At 39.4% G+C, this 19484-nt stretch overlaps 4 protein-coding genes across 4 annotated transcripts; 2 read left to right on the top strand and 2 right to left on the bottom strand.

The window, feature by feature from the left end:
- Window positions 1-7: 7 nt before the first annotated feature.
- Window positions 8-9762, top strand: terb1 (telomere repeat binding bouquet formation protein 1). The gene is made up of 20 exons (XM_059335739.1): window positions 8-745; window positions 871-981; window positions 1149-1280; window positions 1852-1983; window positions 2184-2244; window positions 2372-2490; window positions 2639-2767; window positions 2855-3007; window positions 3091-3222; window positions 3376-3501; window positions 4337-4479; window positions 4565-4938; window positions 5024-5094; window positions 5196-5267; window positions 5782-6012; window positions 6604-6675; window positions 6780-6845; window positions 6940-6981; window positions 8308-8378; window positions 9175-9762. The coding sequence occupies exons 1-20, from the start codon at window positions 700-702 to the stop codon at window positions 9352-9354; spliced, it is 2463 nt and encodes an 820-aa protein (XP_059191722.1). The 5' UTR covers window positions 8-699; the 3' UTR covers window positions 9355-9762.
- A 2312-nt stretch (window positions 9763-12074) lies between these two features.
- Window positions 12075-14768, bottom strand: LOC131973873 (magnetosome-associated protein MamJ-like). Its single transcript, XM_059335991.1, has 2 exons — window positions 14628-14768; window positions 12075-13739 (listed from the first exon to the last, which is right to left on the bottom strand). The coding sequence occupies exon 2, from the start codon at window positions 13730-13732 to the stop codon at window positions 12743-12745; it is 990 nt and encodes a 329-aa protein (XP_059191974.1). The 5' UTR covers window positions 13733-13739; window positions 14628-14768; the 3' UTR covers window positions 12075-12742.
- On the top strand, window positions 13910-17933 carry LOC131973874 (uncharacterized). Its single transcript, XM_059335992.1, has 2 exons — window positions 13910-14849; window positions 15430-17933. The coding sequence occupies exons 1-2, from the start codon at window positions 14773-14775 to the stop codon at window positions 16013-16015; spliced, it is 663 nt and encodes a 220-aa protein (XP_059191975.1). The 5' UTR covers window positions 13910-14772; the 3' UTR covers window positions 16016-17933.
- On the bottom strand, window positions 16349-18833 carry si:ch211-127m7.2 (uncharacterized). The gene is made up of 3 exons (XM_059335993.1): window positions 18631-18833; window positions 18428-18530; window positions 16349-17526 (listed from the first exon to the last, which is right to left on the bottom strand). Exons 1-3 carry the CDS (start codon window positions 18732-18734, stop codon window positions 17182-17184), a joined length of 552 nt encoding a protein of 183 aa, XP_059191976.1. The 5' UTR covers window positions 18735-18833; the 3' UTR covers window positions 16349-17181.
- Between the last annotated feature and the right edge of the window lie 651 nt (window positions 18834-19484).

Here is a 19484-nt window from a genome sequence, read left to right on the forward strand (position 1 = left end):
ACAATCTTAAGAGACGATCTTTGTTTTAGACGTTGACTTGACTCACATCGTCACCCTGTTAAATAATCGCCTAACTCATTTTTTCAAGTTTTGCAGGAAACACAAAAACTTCACCAAAAGTGTAACATATGACATTTGTGACGACATGCAAGTTACATAGTAAATGTATTATTATTTTTTTCTTCTTTTTTTAACATACATTTTTTATAATTTATTTATATTATATTTTATTTTAATCGTTTTGGGGCGATTTCTGAGCAATTATCAGTGTATATTCAGACAGATACGTTCCTCAGGGCCACATCTTTGATACCCTGTTTGTTACTATGGTAACATGACTTACCGACGTTTTATCAATCAATCAAAACTGGTCGATTAACGCATTGGCTGACATTAATATGTTGACACCGGACCTTTGTTTAATCAGAATTTGGGATGAGCTAATTTAACGTTATTTCTGAAGAAAAAGTTAAAGAAAAACTTTTGAAAGAGCGACGTGGTCGAATTTAAAGTTAACGCTTGCTTAAATATTTTTTTTGTTAGCAAGGTTAGCTAGCTGGTGAGTTTTTTAACGTTAGCACGTTAGCATAAACGCTTGGGCATGAGAATAAGAGATATTATACTAGTAATTTTAAGTTAGCCACAGTGACACTTTGATGACATTTAACAGTTGTTGCTTTTAAACTTCTGAGCCATTTAATGAGGAAAATGGATAATACAGGGGTTTGCCGCAACAGCCGTAATAGTAAGTGACATCGCTCCCAACTACACATCTGCACATTTTGTTTATGTAAAGTTCTTTGTAACATCATAGTTGTTTGCAAATATATGTCTGTTTGGTTACATGACCTTGCTTATTTCTGCTTTCAGCTATAAGGACCGATCTCAGTTTGCTGCTTGAGTGTCTGAAGTTTCAGATGAAATGCCCTGATTTGCAGAAACAAGCTCTTCTCACCATTCACTCAATCTGTGAAAAGAGAGGTAACTGTGAACCATCAACTTTTGCCATTTAGGCCTACCATCTTCTACAGCCCCATCAGTCAGATGTTTCGTTGAACACGTATTGATGACAAATGCTTTTTAATCATATAAGTCACTGTTATACTTTTGCGCATGATACCTTTCCACTGTCTGTTTCATTTTTCCAGAGGATAATGTGGATCTGCTGAGAGAAATGGGAGGAGTGGCATTTGTATATAACCTCTCCAAATCCAGTCTTGTTCGTTCAGATGTTAAGGAGACGGCACTCTTTACTCTTGGCACCTTAGCAGAGGCCAATGGTAGGCGTGTGTGTTTGTGTGTGTGAGAGAGAGAGAGAGAGAGAGACAGTTGCAGTCCAAAAAATTGTGTCCTTTGCAGCAGTTGAAGCCTAGGATGAATGTGCGCGTCCTTCCCAAAGGAGACATTCCAGTCATACAGGGACTAGAACTATGATTGCATTCAGGTGGTCCTCGTCAACTTGTAAAGTTGAAAATTTCCAGGTTTACACATAGGAAGTTTCCCCAAAAACAGCTGACTAAGTGGTAAATCTCACCAGAACAAATAATATGTTACTGGCAAACAACATGTGATGTTAATCTTTTCAACATTTTTATCTAGATTGTAGAATACTGAAAGGACACACAAGTCATAAAGTATTCTGCTTTAAAATGCAGGCATCTGAAGCATCCTGAATTGAGATACTGCAAATGCGTGTTAAACTTGTTATTCAACCAGCCTTTGTACTGTCTTGTGTAAATAATATAACTGTTTTGGTGTAATGTGTTTTTTCCAATTGCAAGTCATTTTTAAAGCAAGTGACAGTTATATATTAATAATTTATAATGTACTATTTATCTTTCTTTCTGGTAGTGTATTGCAAGAATTCTTTGTGCCGAAAGGAGACATTTGCAGATCTTGCTGGTTGGTTAATGAAAGAAGACATCCCGCTGACACTGAAGAGAGTATCTGTGTATTTGCTGTCTGTGTTGATAGCAAACAACAGTAAGATCAAAGCTCCTAAACTGACATTATGACTTCAAGCTACAGGATCATTTGTCACATTTCTGTGCAATTTTCAGTTACCTAACATGACATTTTCATTTGGTTCAGTTTAGTTTCAAGCTCATGAAAGCCATTTCATATATATGGAACACAATGTACAGTTTATTTTGTAGCCTTTATTTGTCTGTGTGCTGTTGCAGAAACAGGACAGACTTTAGGACAAACCACCGGCTGCCTGGATATTCTACTGGACCTCTTCAGGTACTTTGCAATTCTAAACATCAGATGTCAGTCATACCAAGTTAACATGGGGTGGAATTGTATATATTTAAAAAATCCTACTCATTAAATCACATACATGTAATTTTAATGGTTCACTTTCTTGCAGGACCACATCCCCTCTCTCCCCAGAGGCTTCACTGAGAGCAAGCAATGCTACTCAAACCAACCAATTTTGGGCATCTGTGTCTAGTGCTCTCTGTGGATGTGTCAACAACCCTCAGAATGGTAATGACGTGTATTTGTGCCTTGTACAGAGCAATTAATATGTACGTTTGTGATGCTGTTTATGTCAAACCATGAGATACCACATTCTTTTTTTATCTTGAGTAAGAGCAAAAACTTTTTTTGCTCAGTTGTGTCTTTTATCTTCCAGAGGAGGGTCAGCGAATTTGTGTAGCCGCCTTTCCAATAATAAAAGTCTGGCTTCAGCAAATTTCTTTGCCACGCACTGAAATTTTTCAACCCATTTGTTCCTTCATAGCAATGACGGTTGCCAACAACTGTAAGTGAAAGGGGCAGTTTATGTAAAACATCTAAATTGACACTACATTTAAATTATTAAATGTTTATCCTTTCTTTGTTTTTGCAGCCTGTGTTCAGGAGAGTTTTTCTGCTGCAGGGGGTCTGGATACTCTCACTCATGCACTGGTTCATCTAGCTTCTGCAGCAGATACAAGCTTGTTGTCTTGCCAGCTTTCTGTCACTATATCCAAGACCCTGTCAGCCTGCATCACAGATAATTGTGCGTGTCTGTCTCACACTTATATACATACACCTAACAGTTCACTTTAACATCCTTCATCATTCACACTCTATTGTTTATAGCTTCTCTGGCTGCAGGTCTGGCTCAGTATGGCTTGGTTTCCCACCTTTTCTCTCTGCTGGCTAGCCCACACCTGGACCCTGAGGACAGGCTCTCTGTTTTACTCACACTTGGCCACTGCACTGTGGCCTCTGGTAAGATTTCACTGCAGTGTGCTGTTTTTGTCTAAACTTTTTGGTGGTATTTGGGTGTGTTTCCAGTTTACATATTGAACAAAATTACACCCAATGCTACATTGTTCATCAGTCTATGTATTTTAACATTTGTGTGTTTCTTCCTGTCTGTAGAGGAGCACCAGTTTCAGTTGGTGCAGTGTGGAGGCCTGCCCCTTGTCATAACCTTACTTACAGAGGATACAAGTGAGGAGGTTAGGAAGGCTGCTACATTCATATTGCAGACCTGCAAACAGGCCAGTAAGTATCATCATGGGGTAAAAGTTACTCTGTAACATCTTTATTTAGGACCATTTCTCAGGACGTAACACTGGTTCTTCATATGTACTATTGCCAAACAGTTGCATTCCCTCTGTATTTACTTTATTATGGGGAAGGTAGAATTGAGGAAAGCATTAAATGAATACTTTACCTGCAAAATGACTATTTGTATATCAATTACTTCATGTTAACACATGTTACCTTGAATTATTGAAGAGAACTTTGATTTTGTTTGATGTCTCAATGCTGAATGAAGAATTGGAAAACTGAGCAAATCCTTAAATGGGGGGCCATCTTTGATGATACCTATATCCAAAATTTGTTTAGGAACTCTCCCACAACTTGTGCAGTATAATCCAAGACTCCAACCGGTGTGCAACTCCTCTGTGCAAGTCCAGAAGAGTCCTGCACCTGCACAAGCATAAGACAGTTTATGCTGAAGTGTTTTAAATAGTTTTAGCAACATACATGTAAGAAAAATGTTTTCTTCAATGTAACACAGGGTGAGTAATTGATGTATAAACGGTCATCTTGCAGGTGAAGTACTCCTTTAAATAGCTCAGTGTAGCATTGTGATCTCAAGGCAGTAAAGTTCAGGCTTAATTTATTTCCTAACCCTTTCTGTGTGGTATATGTGTGCTACAGCAGGTTTTGCACTCCCTTTACTTTACTCAAGCATATTTAAAATAGTTCCTTAGATTTATAGATACTTCTGTGAGAGTGAAAGTGACATCAAATTTGTACACAGTGACTGAATAATACGTGGGTGGAATGTAGAATATGGAGCTCTCATAATGACTTGTTTGTGATGAAGCCATGTCCTTGGGAGTTCCTGACCTGATAGCGAGACAGGGGGAGTGTGAAAATGCGGAACTCCTTGCAAACATGGAAGGCTTCAGGAGTTCAGCTAGAGAGCTGCGGCGCAGGATTGACCTGCTAGAGAAGAGACAAGCAAAGGTCAGACATGCATTCCCAAACAAGGCCACAGTATAATCAGCATGTAGTGTAGTGACTCATGATGGGTGCTTATGTCCTTCTTTAGGAGGCTGAGGATGAGCATGAAGACACAGACCCATTAGCTTTGACCGAAGGGCTAGGACATCCATCTCTGCCTCCAGCCTTACCTGTGTCTCTGCAACAGAAGGAGAGTATTAAAACCATTCAGAACAGCACTCTTAAGAATGTAGAAGCAGGCCGTGACAACAACATTGAACTTCAAACTGTCAGAAACGTGATCAAGAATAAGAATGATGGTGAACCTAGAAACATGAGCTCCAATTTAAGTATGCAGGAAGAAAAGGCTGAAACCATTGGAAGGGATGCTTGGTGCTCAGTGTGCAAGGGTACTGGAGCCCTCATGTCTTCTTCCCTTATGTGGTCACTAGAGGGAGGCAGAGAGCTGCCTACAGCAGACAAGTCAGTGAAGTTCCTCAGTGTTGATTGAGAGAAACCCATTCTAAATAAAAGCTTTAATAGCTCTTTTTTCTTTTGGTTTCTTTAGTCAGGTGTTTAAGCCCCCAGCAACAGTGAGGCAAAGTGTACCAAAAGAAATTAATTGTACTCAAGGAGAAGGTAAGAGTCACAGCTTCATGCCTTTAACACACTGTAACATCTCCACTTTTTGTTCTTTTTTTCAGCAGATGTGTTTTCAATTAATATATTTTCATGTGTAGAGCTGCAGGGCTGTGGGATGAGTAAGAAAATCCAAGTGAAGGAACACTCCCTGGCTCATATCAGATGTGCAGGTAAAAGTACATGATGCTGCACCTCAGTCAAATGCTTTCCATCTTGTATTATCAAATGGTTATTGAGATTTCAAGAGAGCATAGTGTGAGTCAATATTTACTATACTGTATTTTGAAAAACCAAAATGTGTCCTTTAAATATCCCTTTCTGACCTCAGTATGAAGAATAAACCAGGCCTCTTTGCTGTAAAGTTGTGTTCATGTATACTAGAGAAAAGTTATTTTCTTCTTCTATTTTCCTGAGGTGAGCTGAGCAGTACATTAAAAAGTTATAAAAAGTAGATCCAGACAAGTCAAGTTCTTTGTCAGTGTAATATGTTATTTGAAGCACGTTTTTTGTTTCTTTGTTTCTCTGTCTAGGCTTATTTTGTACAGTTGGGAATGTGTAATAAGACCTCACAAATGATTGGCATTGTATTTACTTCTGAACTTTAAGGAACCATTCAATTAGATTATTGTAAAGCCAACTGGCTTTTCACAACTAAATTCCTTCTGTGTTCTTTCTCTCCTTAAGGTTGTGTGTTGCCTTTTGAGCAGGTGACCAGTCGCACTTTTACGTCTCTCCAAAGCTCCTGCCACCATAGCTGTGACATACACAAGGTTCTCCAGGAGGCCACAGAGCGGTTCAGGACTCATCACTGCAACCTTCTGCACAGAAGAGAGTACCAAGACGAAATTGTGCTGCAGACAGACCCAGACTTTGAGGAAGCTTCAGACGCAGAGCCACAGAGGGAAAACTGGAACGGTAAACATTCAAATTCAGCATCTAAAATCCATCTTGTAAGTTTCAGTAAAAAGAAAATCAAATTGGGTGTCTTGCCCACTTTGCAGTGATCCTAGTGTGAAAGTTGATGGATCTCAGACAGGCATTGACTAATCTTCTGCCTCAACATGAGCTTAATATTACTACATTTGGCAAGAAAATATAATGTACACATATTAAAACCAGGGCGTTGGCTACATTTGAGACTTTGCCCCTAGTATAAGCTACATAATAGGTACACTAAATTATGAGTATTTTGTGTTACTCCATTTTTATTGCATGACAGCTATAAAAGACTATTCGTTAAATATGTAGAGCAGTAACATCTCCTCTAAACCTTATCCTAGTGCACCTAAGTCAAGATGAATGTTAAAACTTTACCAATGAATAAATCCTAAATATGAGAGAACATTCTAATGCATGTTGTTGTTGTTCAACTGTTTTTAATGGTACAATCATTTTTATTTTCCCTGTCCATTATTTCATAACTGTAACTTTAATATTCTCGTTATGAAACACACATTGTCTTTAACTACTGCTATAAAGTGTCAGCCTTCTGTTCCACTGTAAAAGAGATCAGGCTGGGATGTAAAGGAGCAGGAAAAGGCAAGAGCTGCCTGCCAGAACAGCACTGGAAGTACAATGGTAAGAATTATGCACCAAGTGGATTTTTCCATCTTTATCGAACAAACCAACAATATACATTTTCACACTGAATTTTGTTGTTGGCCACTCTTCTTCCATCATAGGCATCAGTTTGACGCCACTACGCAGAGGAGCTAAAAAGAAGACATTGTCCTCTCATAACAAGAGGGGTATGTGGGTGACATAATCACAGAAACATGTCATTAATGTTGTCCTTAATATTGTCACATTCAACAGCATTGAGCTAATCTTTTCTCCTAACAGGTCCAGACTTGATTCCCCTGAAAAGGTCTCGTCTTCCGGAAGGTAGATCCTTAACATCAGAAATTGGCATTTACGGTAGATTACTTAAAGTGTGTGTGAATGTTTTGATTGAGAGCTTGTGCAGGTAGCTGTCTTCTGCATTGGGTTCTTGGCACCAGACAGACCAAAGAGCAAAAGGAATGTTGAACTGCAGCCAGTGTTCTCACAGTGCAGGCCAGAGCTGGTTCAGAGCCGCACAGCTGTATTAAGCTGTTTCACACTCTGTATAGCAGCCTGTGTGTGTGTGTGTGAGAGAGAGACAGAGACAGAGATTGAAAGGGTGTGTTCTGTTACTTTTGCATTTAGCCAGTGACATGGTGTTGAAGGCAAGATATTTTAGTCTGTTCAATGTTATGAATTTGAATGTTGTGTATTTGCAATACATTTTCTCTACTGTACATCAAAAGTATGGCATTGTAATTATTCGTGGGTATGTTGGCCATCAATCCTTGTTTTCTTCTGCTTTCCAATTTTGCCATTTCTCAAGCTTTTAGTCAGACTTCCTGTAGCCTAAAAGTTGCTGTAGTTTTGCAACATGGGCGCAGAGGTAATGTTGTCGAGTCAGTCTTTTGTGCTGTCAGGCTGAGATTTACTGGATCTTTATACCTCTCACCCAAATGCATTTTCCAATGTTTACTTTTGAGTGAACACCTAGAACAGTATTTACTTCCACTGCACAGTCAACTTTTTTTATTCTTTCTCCGCCCAGTTCAGCTGGTTTTTACAACCTTCTCTTCTTTCCTATTATACTTTTTCTGTCTTAAAGGTGGGGGTTGTGATTTTGATCCAATACACTTTTTTTGAAATTCAGCAAATATCTCCTCAAGGTCTGCTTGCAGTTTGTTCTGTGTTTGCACTGCCCTGGCTCAGTAAAGTGGAAACAAAAAAGGTTCTGGGACTGAGCCACACAACACTGTTTCATTCCCGCTCATGTACAGGACAGGGGAAAGGCCGTGGATGTATAAAGACAAAGCTAGTGGGAGTTCAAGGAGCAGTAGATCTGTCATATGTTAATGTTCTAAAGGAAGACTTAAGGGAGTGGTGTATTTGTTTGTGCTCAGACTCTACCTTTATTCGTACCCATTCTCTGTCCTCTCTTCCTGTATTGTTGTGTGGCAAATGTATTAGTCATAACTGGTGTTGTAATGTTGCTCTTGATGCAGTAGGGCAAGAGAGAAGAGAGACATTTGTACTGTAAGTCTGAGTCCGGTTAATGTGGTGTTGAGTAACAAAATGAATTAGTCAAAAAGACTGCAAGAACCTGGCCTCCTCTCTGTCTTATTCACTGACACACACTCACACACAAACTGTTTTATGTTTGTAATACAGAGAGAAGAGGAGGAAATAATGAGGGGAGTCTTGCTCTGAATGACGAGCCAAGGACTACAACAGCGTCCACTGTAAGAGTTTGAATAAATATTTTCTGCACAGCATTTTAATGCCATGATGTAAGTTTCAGGGAATTAAAGTGTTAAATATATTTAAGAATTAAAGGAGGAAATGTTCAGGAAAAGTAGGGATGCACAGTGAACAACTGCATTTATTTATTGATGTAGAAACTGAAAATTGTATGAATTTGGTCATCTCTTACATAATAAAAGGTTTAATAGTTAACAGCAGAGTCATAAAACTCACGTCTTTGAATACACCAGCAGACAGACTTTCACAACAGTCTTTGCAACTGCAATACCAAGCAATTATAATGTAACTTCGACACAAATAGAAATGATGCACCATCACATGTCAAGTCTGAACAAGTTGATTTGTCTAGGGTAATTAAATAAGATGAAACTAATGGAGGTTGGGAAATCAATCAGAAAATGTAAGACATGCTTTTAAGGAATGGCTGCAAGTAATTTATGCAATGTGTCGATAATGGACTGTAATGTATAAAACCACCAGAATGTTCTATTAATATTAGTCACACAGGCAACTTTAGCTGATGATTTTAAACTGGAAAAACAAACTGAAAACTTGCATCTTGTTCAGATTATATTATTCTGTAAACTAGAGTTTTGGTAACTAACCAATGGGTCGGTATAGAAGACATTAAGAGTTCATAGGAAACACAGGTATCATACTGAATCCATGCACATGAGATTTGTCCCGTAATCCAAACTCTTCTATTTATTCGCCAGACTGTCTAATCTTATTTCAAAGTTTTGCCTTTTCTGCCCTCTTTATTATTATTTACAGGGAAGGACAAGAAAAAACTTTAGCCGTGAGGAGGTGCGTTACCTGCTGTGCGGAGTGAAGACTTATGGCTTCTCCTGGAACATTATCCTGTGGTCGTACCCCTTCCAACCTGGACGCACCAATGTCGACCTGGCCAAGAAGTACAGGCGGCTAATGGCAACAGGACAAAATCTCCTTTAAGTTAGACATTTGATATTTCCATCATAAATGGTAAGTTGCATTTAGATAAATTATCCGATTGTTTCTTTGTCTTCAGAAATGTAAAGACCAGGATTCTGGCTGTGCGTAATCCTGGCTCAGAGATGGCCAGCCCTTTAGTACTGCATCCTGTAAATGATAGTTTTGACTCTCTTCAAACTGTATTTGGGAAAAAAAGAAATTATTATCCAGTTATTTACCCATAATATATTTTCCACTCTCTGTAGTTTTCTACTGATTTGTATATGGTTTGCATTAGGTAGTTTTTCCAGTGTTATCAGTGTTGTGTTAAATGTAAAAACATTAAAACAAGTAATGTTTTAAATTAAATTTCTCTGTCAGTGTTGTGTTGAACATTTTAAATTATAGATGTAGCTGCAGATGCTATTTACGACATTATCACAGTACAAAGTGTCACTTGAGGCTAAATCATAAATCTACGGGACGTTTTGTAAGGATGACTTGTGCCAGTGAATGAGATATAACTTTTGAGGGAGGGCCATTCCCCTTGTTTTGTTGTAGCACCACCTGTGTGTTGCCACACGTACATCTGCCAGATTAGATTGCAACAGCACAATGTGTCGATGAGTTGTGGCAGAAAGGAGACCCAGCCCTAAACACTTGGCAAACATTTAGACCAATTCTGTCATAACGTTTCTTTAGGCTAGGACAGATTTGCTGTGTAACAGTTTAGATAATATGCCTTAATTTTTCAAAGGGCCAAAAAACGTGGTTGTTTTTTTAATCGTCAGGACATCTAGTCCAACAGAAATGGACATGGTCACAACTATTTTGATGTGATTTGAGTGAACTCCATTAAAAAGTCATGCAGTTAATATAAAGTCAGTTATTAAGTGTGCCATTACTTTTATCTGTAACAAGAAGAAAGGGTTTCTGCACCTCAGTTTGGACCATTTTAAAACAATTATAGTGTGTGTGTGTGTGTGTGTGTGTGTGTGTTTTCTTGCTTGACATATGGTGTCACAGAAGCAAACACCAAGTTCGGTTTGCTTTGTTTTTCTGCTGTGGCCATGGTAGTCCAGAGTGAGGCAGGAAATCAAGAGGGAGAGAGGAGAGTCATGTCCTGCACTTTTGTTTATTGAGCTAAAAGCCTCTGGTATGACGGGAATCACAAATAGTGTGAATCAGGCTGTTTATCTATTCTCAGTGTGCATCAAGAAGCAGCTCAGTCTGCTAACTGTATCCTCCACTAAAGGCTGGCTTGACTGAGATCACGGTCTAAAGAGTGCCTCTCCCTCTCCACGGGGACTCATCAGCATGTTGCCAAAACCATGGGACTTACCCGGCTGCCATGTCCTAAGATGTAGGCTGTTAATGTTAGGTGTGGTTGGAGAAGACAAATGTTTATTGGGAGTAGACTTTATATTATTATGGATTATGAATGTACAACTGAAGAATACATATGTAATGCACAAGGATTTTCTGAGATAAATGAATTATTGTATTGTATTGTAAAGTTAAATGGAGCAGCTACATGGTGTACATCTTAAAGACATCCCAGGCCCGTCCTTTCTTCATTTGGTTGTATTCCTGTCAAATTGGCAAAGTCAATAGTTACTTTTTTTAAAGTTTCAGAATGAAGTGGCCTCTCATACCAATCCACTGACTACTTGGTCAAGATGTTGGGATAGCAATGCAGTGAGGGCAGGGGGAGTGCAGTGGGAGAGGCATGTGAGGAGCAGATTTCTCACGAACTGAAACGCAGTCACACTGAAGACTTTTGACCCAAGCCCCCCGAAAACCTCCTTCCTCTGGAAAGAATGTGGCTTCGTCTCTTTGCCGCTTCCCCTCCCTCCCCTCTCGTCCACTCTCCCACAAGACTGTGAAAAGGCACTGTCTCTAACATGATCTGTGCTGTGTTGGCTGGAATTTGATTTCCATATGTACACTGTGTCCCATACATATACTAGCGTGTTAAAAAACATGCTCTGTAATGGAGAAAGCGCCAATTGTTCCAGTAAGTGCATTTAACAGATCTGCACTTTCAGGCCAGTTTATGAGCCTTTCAGACAATGTAATTTCAGCAGCACACATCTAGAGCACTGCAACCAAAGTTCAACCAGGCTGAACCTTTGTGGCACAGCAATTGGAAATAATGGGTTTCAGAGCTCATAGCCTACAGCTACTGTAGCTTTTGTAGCCTCTCAGCTAATTAATGTTAATGTGGACATATTATGCAATTTTTTCTGTTAATACTTAAGTTCATTATTTTTAATTTCTATTGGTTACTTTCATACTGTATTCACTGAAACACTCAATTGTAATGCCTGTCTCTTTAAGCCTCCCTCCCCAAAAATCCCAGTCTACTCTGATTGGCTTGCAATGAAAATATGGTGCACCTTTGCAAAGATATGAATGTGTGTTCCATTACCCATACTACATACCATACTATTTAGTATGCCAGAAAAAAAACTATGTTCCAACATAGTATGTCAAATGCAGTATGCCAAAAACAACAGGATGTCCTACTGTTTCCAGTCACATTTTGTTGTGTGCAATCCATCATGCTTTTCTTGATATTGAGACCTTCAATCCTCTGCACAGCAAATATATAAGCAAGAGATTAAAACTACTAGTTTACCAATTTAGTCTGCTAGTTTTCTCTAATTCCCATTCCCCAAATCTTTAACATAACATTTCTTCAAGTTAAAGAGGAAAAAAAAACAAGAACCATGGCCATATCACATGTAGAGTAATATTTTTATTTTCACAAGCAAGCCACTACTTGGGTTAAAAAAATCTCATTATTGTACTGAAAACACAATAAAGATAGGAGTATGACAAAGTCCAAACATGGTTATGTTAAGGCATAAATGCTAATTGGACACTTGTATCCTGCTATATAGCTGTATGCGTATACTGTCTCAATCTTTGGCTGCATTGCTAATGTTCCTTGCCTTCATTTCACTGTCGTTTTGCATTCAGTTATGTAGTGCTGTAAACTCGCATATCCACCTCAAAAACGTTTTTCGCTTTGTACTTGATCCCCATGAAAGACCTTCCCTTCAAACCTCTTCTGTCGGGTGTTGTTATATAGCAATGGCTTTTTTTTTCACTTAAAGAAATCCATTAAAATTCTCGCTTGGCGAAATTGCATAGAGGAAGATCTCTGTTGTCCAGCAATACACTTAAGTACACTCATAACCCCTGTGCTGTTGAAGCCCCACCAATACACCTTTTTTCTTTTGGCACATTGGTTCATTTAGAAAGAGAAATAACTGTTTGCCTTTATTAGGCTACTTAAGTGAGGAAAAAAACATTGCATCTGTGATTCTTTCAGAATTCATGTAAGGGGTTAAGAGGGTTTCACGGAAAAAATATCCATTCACTTGTTTACTCTTCCGTGGTTTCACATCAGCTCAGTGGACATGCTCATGCCATCAGGGATCTTGTCATCAGTGGGAATGAGGTCTGTGACAAGGTCATTTCCTTTTAGCTCTAAGCCCTTCAGCAGTCCACAAACACTTTCCTCGTTGACATCACTCACAAGCTGCTCCATATTCATTGCAGCCTCCCCATCCATCAGCTTTTCCACAGACTGTTCGGTCATCAGAATGTCTGAGGGCTCGTCTGCATTAACCTCGGCTGTAATGAGAGCTGGAGGAGTGTCAATAGGTTCGGGGGTCACATCAGGGACAGCTAGGTCGATCAAAACAGGTGAAGGAATCACTGGCTCAGGGAGAGACTCCAGAGCATCAGCTGGGGCTGGTACTGACTCTGAGATGGGTTCGGGGACTGCCTCTGGTTCAGGAACTTGCTCTGGTTCGGAAACTGGCTCTGGTTCAGAAACTGGCTCTGGTTCGGGAACTGGCTCTGGTTCGGAAACTGGCTCTGGTTCAGGAACTTGCTCTGGTTCGGGAACTGGTTCTGGTTCTGGTTCGGAAACTGGCTCTGGTTCGGGAACTGGCTCTGGTTCAGGAACTTGCTCTGGTTCGGGAACTGGTTCTGGTTCTGGTTCGGAAACTGGCTCTGGTTCAGGAACGGGCTCTGGAGTTGGTTCTGGAGCAAGCTGAGCTTCGGCAACAGGTTTTATTTCTGGAGGTGATGGTTCGCTGAATGAGATCTGAGGCTCAGGCATGACTGGAGCTGGGTCTGTGGCGTAACACATTGATATACATGGTTCGTTGGGTAAACACGCCACTGGTGTCACTGGCTCCCCCACCACAATTTCTAGATTCTCTGTCTTGACGGCCTGCTGCGCCTGAGCTATCCCAGAGTCTTGCGCTGGTTGTGGAGCTGCTGGTTGTGGAGCTGCTGGCTGTGGAGCTGCTGGCTTCGCTGCACTGGCAGCAGCACTGTTGGCCGGGGCGTCTTGCCCTCTGCTGAAGCGATTTCCCATGATGAACCTGAAAAAAATGTTTAAATAATTGATTTAAAATAATGAAATGTAAAACTCTATTCTTTAAGTGGTCACAAAAAGCAGAGTCAAGGTTTTCTTAAGATCAGTATTACATAATCCTAATACAGGAGGAGTTGGAGCTTTTCTTCCAAATTCATAAATCAAGCCAACAAAAACAACAAAAAGTGAAAAAAGAAACGTGCTTATACTTGTCAGGATTCACTAAACTGGTTGAGCAAAAAATATCCCAGTGTGTGTGTTAAGGTACATTGTGTTCTTTTGTAGCCTCACGGGCTGCATGTACAGCATGTACTATTTAGTGTCCGCAATAGAGCCTGTCTATATGGTGCATGTTTCTGATGTGGCTACAACATTTTTTGTATTTCTTTGGTTATTTCTTTCATGCCAGCTTTGTTATGCATGCCACCTCTCATATCTTAACTCTACTGCATCTACTACAAATCTGGACACGTTTGACGTACACTGAAAACGCGTGTGAGTCATTGTAACGAAGCAGCCCTCATGTCGGGAAAAATAGTTATTTTTTCCCTTCGCTTGCATTTTTTTTTAATTCTGTAAAACTACACCATGATCCAGTTGTGCTGCCTGCCAGAACCACGGACCCACATTATGCAATTCAAACGGTTTTAATATTTAATTTAATATAATGACATGACATGACATGACATGACATGACAAATATCCCAATCATTATCAACACAAATAACATCCGTGTTTTTATCGTCAACAATTCTTTGTCTAAGCAAAACGAACAAAGAAACCCTTCCAGGCGACCCCGCCTCCCTCTCGTGCTGGAAACTTAAAATGTATCTAAATGTAGAGAGGCAAATAAAAACCACCCGGTTATAACATGAGGTTAGAAATAGTAACTGACCTTTGGAACCTTTTGCGTTTAGGTAAACTCAGATAAAGTTGCAGATGATCTCGCACTTCCAACTTGGTGAAGTCCGCACGTCAAACTGTCTGTCGAAGCGCGCATCAGCGGGGTAGAGTCCTGCTGTGCACCGTGCGCGTTCACGATGTATGCGCGCGCCGTCGACTACGCCAACCCCAGGAGGCTACACTGCGTTGATTTCCACAATCGATTTCAACAAACGTAAGTAAGCAACGCAAAGTTAAACTACACGTTTATCTTTACGCAGTCACACTTATTATCCAGACATTAATCACGGTTATTGTGATACACTGATATTCTTGACAAACCTGTCAGGTTCCAAAATCCCCTCAATTTTCACAATTATTACCAGTTTCTGTTTCGAAATGATTGCAACTACAACTATAAAATTATTCAGTCCTAAATCTCAAAATAATTGTATCACAGCTAGAGCTTTGTAAACTAGAAGTGTAACATGTACTTTATGTAGTGATTTGAATATTTGTGATTTGTGTTGAACACAGTGCATTTCCAAATGTAACGTGACGATAAGGAAACTGATCAGCTGACAAGCTGTAGCTTTAATATTAAATCCGTGACACATGTATTGCACAAAATTGTTATGCTGAATGTTGACATTCATTTAATTCAAGGCTGATTCTTGAAGATCACTTAGAAGATAATGGATTAAGTTCATGCAGACATGATGAATCTGCATGTTTACCAACAGGGGCCACTCTTGTGATTGTTTTTCCAGATGATTAAGTGTTTGTATTGATTTCTGTCAACTTGAAATCTACAGGTCAGAGGACTTCAGGCCTAAGTCTGCCTCAGTCATGGCTGCTCTCTCTGTAAAGAGATCCACAGCACTCTCTGTTTGTATTTCGGTGTTTCTCCTGCTCATCTTCATCCAGATGGTTACCTCTCTGGTGCTTTATGCTGGTGTGTTCATCCTATCCAACGAAGTCCTCATCAGCCCCTTTCACTTCTGTCTAATACACCAACACGGTGAACTGTCCTGCGGCGGCTGGCCCTGGTGTATTGTCAGTGGAGCTGAATGTGAGATAAAAATGAACATCCCCACAACAGTGGGCATCCTGAGTTTGTATGTTCCTGTGGTGCTCGTGGCCTTCGCCCTGCTAGCCATGATGTTAGCATCCTACACTAAAGACAGAATGGCACGCTGGTTCAGCATGGTCTGCCAGGCTGCATCAAGCCTGCTCATCCTGACTGGAATTATTAGTTTTCTGGTACTCTATCACTCATATGTGTGCTGGGAAAACATGACCATCTGGTTCTATATCTGTGTGGGTGTACAAGTTGAGCTGGTTATCATAACAGTGCTGACCTGTGTGTCAGGGATGAGGCTAACGTCCGACTGGGAGTAGATGGGCCAAAATGAGAAGTCATCCCTGCCTTGTTAACAGAACTTGAAGTGCTTGACGAATGAAAAGTGTTTATTTTTGTTTTCTTTACATGTTCTTTGTTATGTTTTCACTAAACAGGGACCAACTCTTTGCCATTAGGCTTATGCTGCTGTAAACCAAGTGTTATGACAGATTTTATGATGAACCGGTCACCCTTCTTTTGTTAATAGACTGGAGCGTATTGGTTTTGCGTGCTGTAACAGTGTTTTTATATTCCAGTCAAACTGGTTTGTGAAAATAACAGTGTGTCTGAGTATGAAATTGTGTAAAAGGCAGTAAACTAAGAGTCAGTGCTGACAGTTGCTGGAGTCCACACATTTGTTTATGACAGGAAAAAATTAAAAATGCATGCCCTAAGTGTGCACAAATAACAGCTGCTTTAACATTTATTCAAGTAAAAAAAAGTTAAAGAGTATACATATACATATATAAATTCACATTCAAAAATAAAAGTACATGATATGATCCCTTGGTTCGATATTAATGAAACAAAAAACTTTAATCTGTGTTGTAAGAGAAGCTGGAGCTGCTGGCACAGCTACTGTATAGTGTTCAGTGGTTTGCTCATGAAAATGTCAGCAAGCACAGGTATTTAGGTTAAAGCATATTTCTGTAACCACTAAACCTCTGTGGTGATACTGTAACATTAACACTCCTGCTGTCAGTTTCACATTCATTATCAAAGGATCCGCTCTATTAATTATCTCACCATGTTCTGGCCTTCTGGTTAAACACGTCAGTAAAATCTTCTTGTAGGCATTCACCATGAGTTGATGAGAGTTCAGTACCCCTGCAGACTGTTAAATCAGTACATTGCAGTGAAAGGTAAAATATGTAGAAGTTCGACTAACACTTAATGGACCTCAGAGGCACACTGGAAGATGCTGAATTGAGTTGTCTCACTAAAAAGGGATTTTAGATGCTGCCATTAAAAAAAATAAACACTGGCATCTACACCTCATTTTAATGCAAAAACGTTCAAAAACTAAAGGTGCCAGTATTTATATCCAGAATCCATGAAGCTGTACCAGATTTTACATCCCAGAAACATCAATTACTGGATAATGTCTCTAATTTGTAGCTTTATGGAGAAATGATAACATTTCAGTGGTATTCTAAGTAAATCATCAGGTGAAAAAAATTTCTCGCACAAGCCGTAAGGCATCATCCTCCTCTGCTGCTTCTGCTGGCTCTTTTTCCTTATCCTGCAGCCCAACATTCTCATTACTGCCATGATTCTGTACTGGTTGTGACCTTTGACCTTCAGAGGCCTGATGTTGCGGGCTCTTAGTGTATGGCACTGTTTCCACCTCTGTAATGTCCAAGTCTGTTTCTGAAACATACGTCAGATCCGGGTCATCACCACAGCCTGAGGACTCCTCTAAAGCGTCTGATGCTGGCTTTGTTATCATCTTTGAAGTGGCAGCATTCTCCCTCATCTTCACAGTGGTGCCTGCTGCCTTTTCTTCAGCCTGTGTGGGGAGGTCAATGTTTTATGTTTTTGCTTTGATGCACAGATTGTAGCTATATGCGTATATAAGTATATTCATTTTGAAAAAGTAAAAGCCTGTACTAGGATCCTTTCAGCTGTATCTATGTATGTATAGAGAACAATGCACAGATGTTTATATATCAATTGGCAATATGTACAGTGTTACGTCATGCCAATAAAGCCAATTGAATTGAATATATTTTAAATGTGCCTTTGTACTAAGTATTAAGTGCAATACCTCAGCTATCTCACTGTTTTTATAGGTCACAGGAAATGTGTTTTTCTGTTTTTAATACTGTTTGATATGTGTGAATGCACACAGGATTGCGTCATCTTTCGTTGTAGGCCTACATTATACAGTGACAATAAAGGAATTCTATTTTTTTTTTTATTCTATTGAAATATATGTTTCACGTAATACATAAGAACAATTTAATTTAAACGTCTAATTATATTAAATAATCTAAATATCCTCAACAATATTGGCATGTTTTAATTTGTATATTTTATTCATATATATTAGGGGTGTGCCATATCGTATCGTTCACGATAATATCAGGGGGGGTTTTTATGGTTAAAGAAATGCATATCATGATATTAGCAACGTTCCTACTTGTTGATGTAGTGGTTAAAGTTGTTTTAATCACAAAAAGCTACTTACTCCCTCACGCTAAACACATGCAGCTTTCAAAATAAAAGCACAGTGTGTTAAGAGAATCCACCACATAATTTACAAGAAGACTGTCAAAATAAGATGCCTTAAATAAAACTTACGAGAACATTTATTCTCCTTGTATTTGGCAACTGTTGAGATTTGCACATATATATATTGTACTGCATTTTCCCTATTCCAGAGATTATAAAAAGAGAAACAGCGCCACCTTCTGGTCAGTCAGGAGCGCACCGTCCTCGCAGACACGGTCGGTAAGATATGAAATAGCTGCCTCCACCAGCTCTCTCTCGTTCATACAGTAGAAAGCGGCTCTGAAAACACATCAGTACATATTTGACAGTCAAAATAACTTCATGAACTTTAATTGAAACATAAAATCAAGGCTGTGTCTTGTAATTTTACGCCAACTACCGTGCAGTTTTCGGTTTTCTCCTGCTCTTCAGCGGCTGCTTCTCTTTCGTTTCCTCTTCCTTCTTCGCCATCCATGGCGGCAGCGCCCGGTGCCTTTCTGACATTTTGGCTTTATATGATCAAAATTAACATAATTTGTACAACTTTTCAAACGTTACTGAAATATTATTGACCACAATGCAGTGAATGGGAAACAGGAACAAGGGGTTTGCATTTTGTTAGTCATGTGACCATAATGGCAGACTGGTTCTTTAGCGCCGCTTAGTGGACAAGCCGCTTAATGCCACTAAAAACCTTAGAAATGTGATTGGAAACATTGTTTTCAATTAAACATTTAATCAGTTGACTGTGTAACACTCATTTTAGTCAGTCCATTGGGAGATTGGGAGGTATTGCGTTTTTTTTAATCCACCCTTAAAAACAGTATTTACATTGTTATGCCTACTGTTTGGGCATTTAATCGATGCATGCCTCATATTTAATTTGATAATATGTTTTTTATGTGACTGTGTTTGCACACTAGTAACAAAAGTACTCTAATAAGAGTGGTGATGCCAAAAGATTTCCCTCTTGAGTGTAAATGAGCAGGAGAATTTGTAAATACTTGTGAACAAGTACCCAAATCCAGTCATATAATTGGTACAGTACTTAATTACATAATAATTAGTTGCGACCACTGGCATTAAGCCGCACCCAACTGTACTTAATGGTAACTCTTACACTTGCCCATATCAAATAGGATTTTACCGGGATAGTTGCACATACCCAAATTGCTGTTATATTCAAATCACTGTGAGCTTATTGAATGTGCTCTAGTTATTACTGAGAGGACCATAATCATTGATAGAGCTGCC

Source organism: Centropristis striata, chromosome 6 (assembly GCF_030273125.1).
Source record: "Centropristis striata isolate RG_2023a ecotype Rhode Island chromosome 6, C.striata_1.0, whole genome shotgun sequence".
Taxonomy (NCBI): Eukaryota; Metazoa; Chordata; class Actinopteri; order Perciformes; family Serranidae; genus Centropristis; species Centropristis striata.

Bases quoted from the DNA above. Each gene is read 5' to 3' on its own strand.
- si:ch211-127m7.2 (XM_059335993.1), bottom strand. From the start codon at position 18,734: ATGTCAGAAAGGCACCGGGCGCTGCCGCCATGGATGGCGAAGAAGGAA. The intron at 18,531-18,630 runs GTAGTTGGCGTA...ATGTGTTTTCAG, and splicing joins AGAAAACCGAAAACTGCACG to AGCCGCTTTCTACTGTATGA. The intron at 17,527-18,427 runs GTGGCGCTGTTT...CTCCCCACACAG, and splicing joins CGCTCCTGACTGACCAGAAG to GCTGAAGAAAAGGCAGCAGG.
- terb1 (XM_059335739.1), top strand. From the start codon at position 700: ATGAGGAAAATGGATAATACAGGGGTTTGCCGCAACAGCCGTAATA. The intron at 6,013-6,603 runs GTAAACATTCAA...CCACTGTAAAAG, and splicing joins ACAGAGGGAAAACTGGAACG to AGATCAGGCTGGGATGTAAA. The intron at 6,982-8,307 runs GTAGATCCTTAA...TTTGTAATACAG, and splicing joins AAGGTCTCGTCTTCCGGAAG to AGAGAAGAGGAGGAAATAAT.
- LOC131973874 (XM_059335992.1), top strand. From the start codon at position 14,773: ATGTATGCGCGCGCCGTCGACTACGCCAACCCCAGGAGGCTACACTGC. The intron at 14,850-15,429 runs GTAAGTAAGCAA...TGAAATCTACAG, and splicing joins CACAATCGATTTCAACAAAC to GTCAGAGGACTTCAGGCCTA.
- LOC131973873 (XM_059335991.1), bottom strand. From the start codon at position 13,732: ATGGGAAATCGCTTCAGCAGAGGGCAAGACGCCCCGGCCAACAGTGCT.